Here is a 609-nt window from a genome sequence, read left to right on the forward strand (position 1 = left end):
CACACACACACACACACACGTGGCTGAAGCTATATGGGGCTCTTTGGGTGTGCCGCACACTTCAAATAGATACCAGAAACTCACTGGCTGCTGATGATTAAAACATAAATAAATAGTTTTTTTAATACAACACTGACCTTAGGTTTGACACAACAGCGCTCAGAGGCACCCCCCGGTGGCTGAAAAGTGAATTCATCTGCAAATCTTGAATGCTTCAAGATGCTAGCGACCTCTCCATCCACCTCCACCACCTCATTGGCCTGTTAGTTAAGTAAAACACTGTTTATACACAGAGCAAGAGCTGAAGCACTGTTTTCCTCTTCATCATGTTGGATGCACGGACCTTAAAGGTGTAACAACAGTCAAACTTAAAGCTGTCTTCTGCCCCTGTGATGCCTCCATTATATATGACTTGGCAGGTGTCGGCGCTGCCTTTAGGGACCTTGAAGAGCCGATATGTGGCAGAAACAAATCTGAAGTCACCTGTGGTAAAAATGTAACAAGCCAGCATCACTTTTATATTATTTATTAAACAAGGTTGAGTGAGACAAAGAGAGTTAAACTTCTCAAATGCTAAAAATCCTAATAAAGAAACAAATACTGATAGAA

The 609-nt window shown here is 41.9% G+C and overlaps 1 protein-coding gene across 1 annotated transcript; it reads right to left on the minus strand.

The window, feature by feature from the left end:
- Nucleotides 1-137: 137 nt before the first annotated feature.
- Nucleotides 138-540, minus strand: LOC106512679 (arsenite methyltransferase; the record flags this gene model as incomplete). Its single annotated transcript, XM_014001245.1, is given in 2 exon segments — nucleotides 138-260; nucleotides 344-540. Coding segments are annotated over 2 exon segments (291 nt in total), but the record flags the coding sequence as incomplete, so codon positions are not given.
- Between the last annotated feature and the right edge of the window lie 69 nt (nucleotides 541-609).

This window comes from Austrofundulus limnaeus, unplaced genomic scaffold (genome assembly GCF_001266775.1).
Source record: "Austrofundulus limnaeus strain Quisiro unplaced genomic scaffold, Austrofundulus_limnaeus-1.0 Scaffold10172, whole genome shotgun sequence".
NCBI lineage: Eukaryota > Metazoa > Chordata > Actinopteri > Cyprinodontiformes > Rivulidae > Austrofundulus > Austrofundulus limnaeus.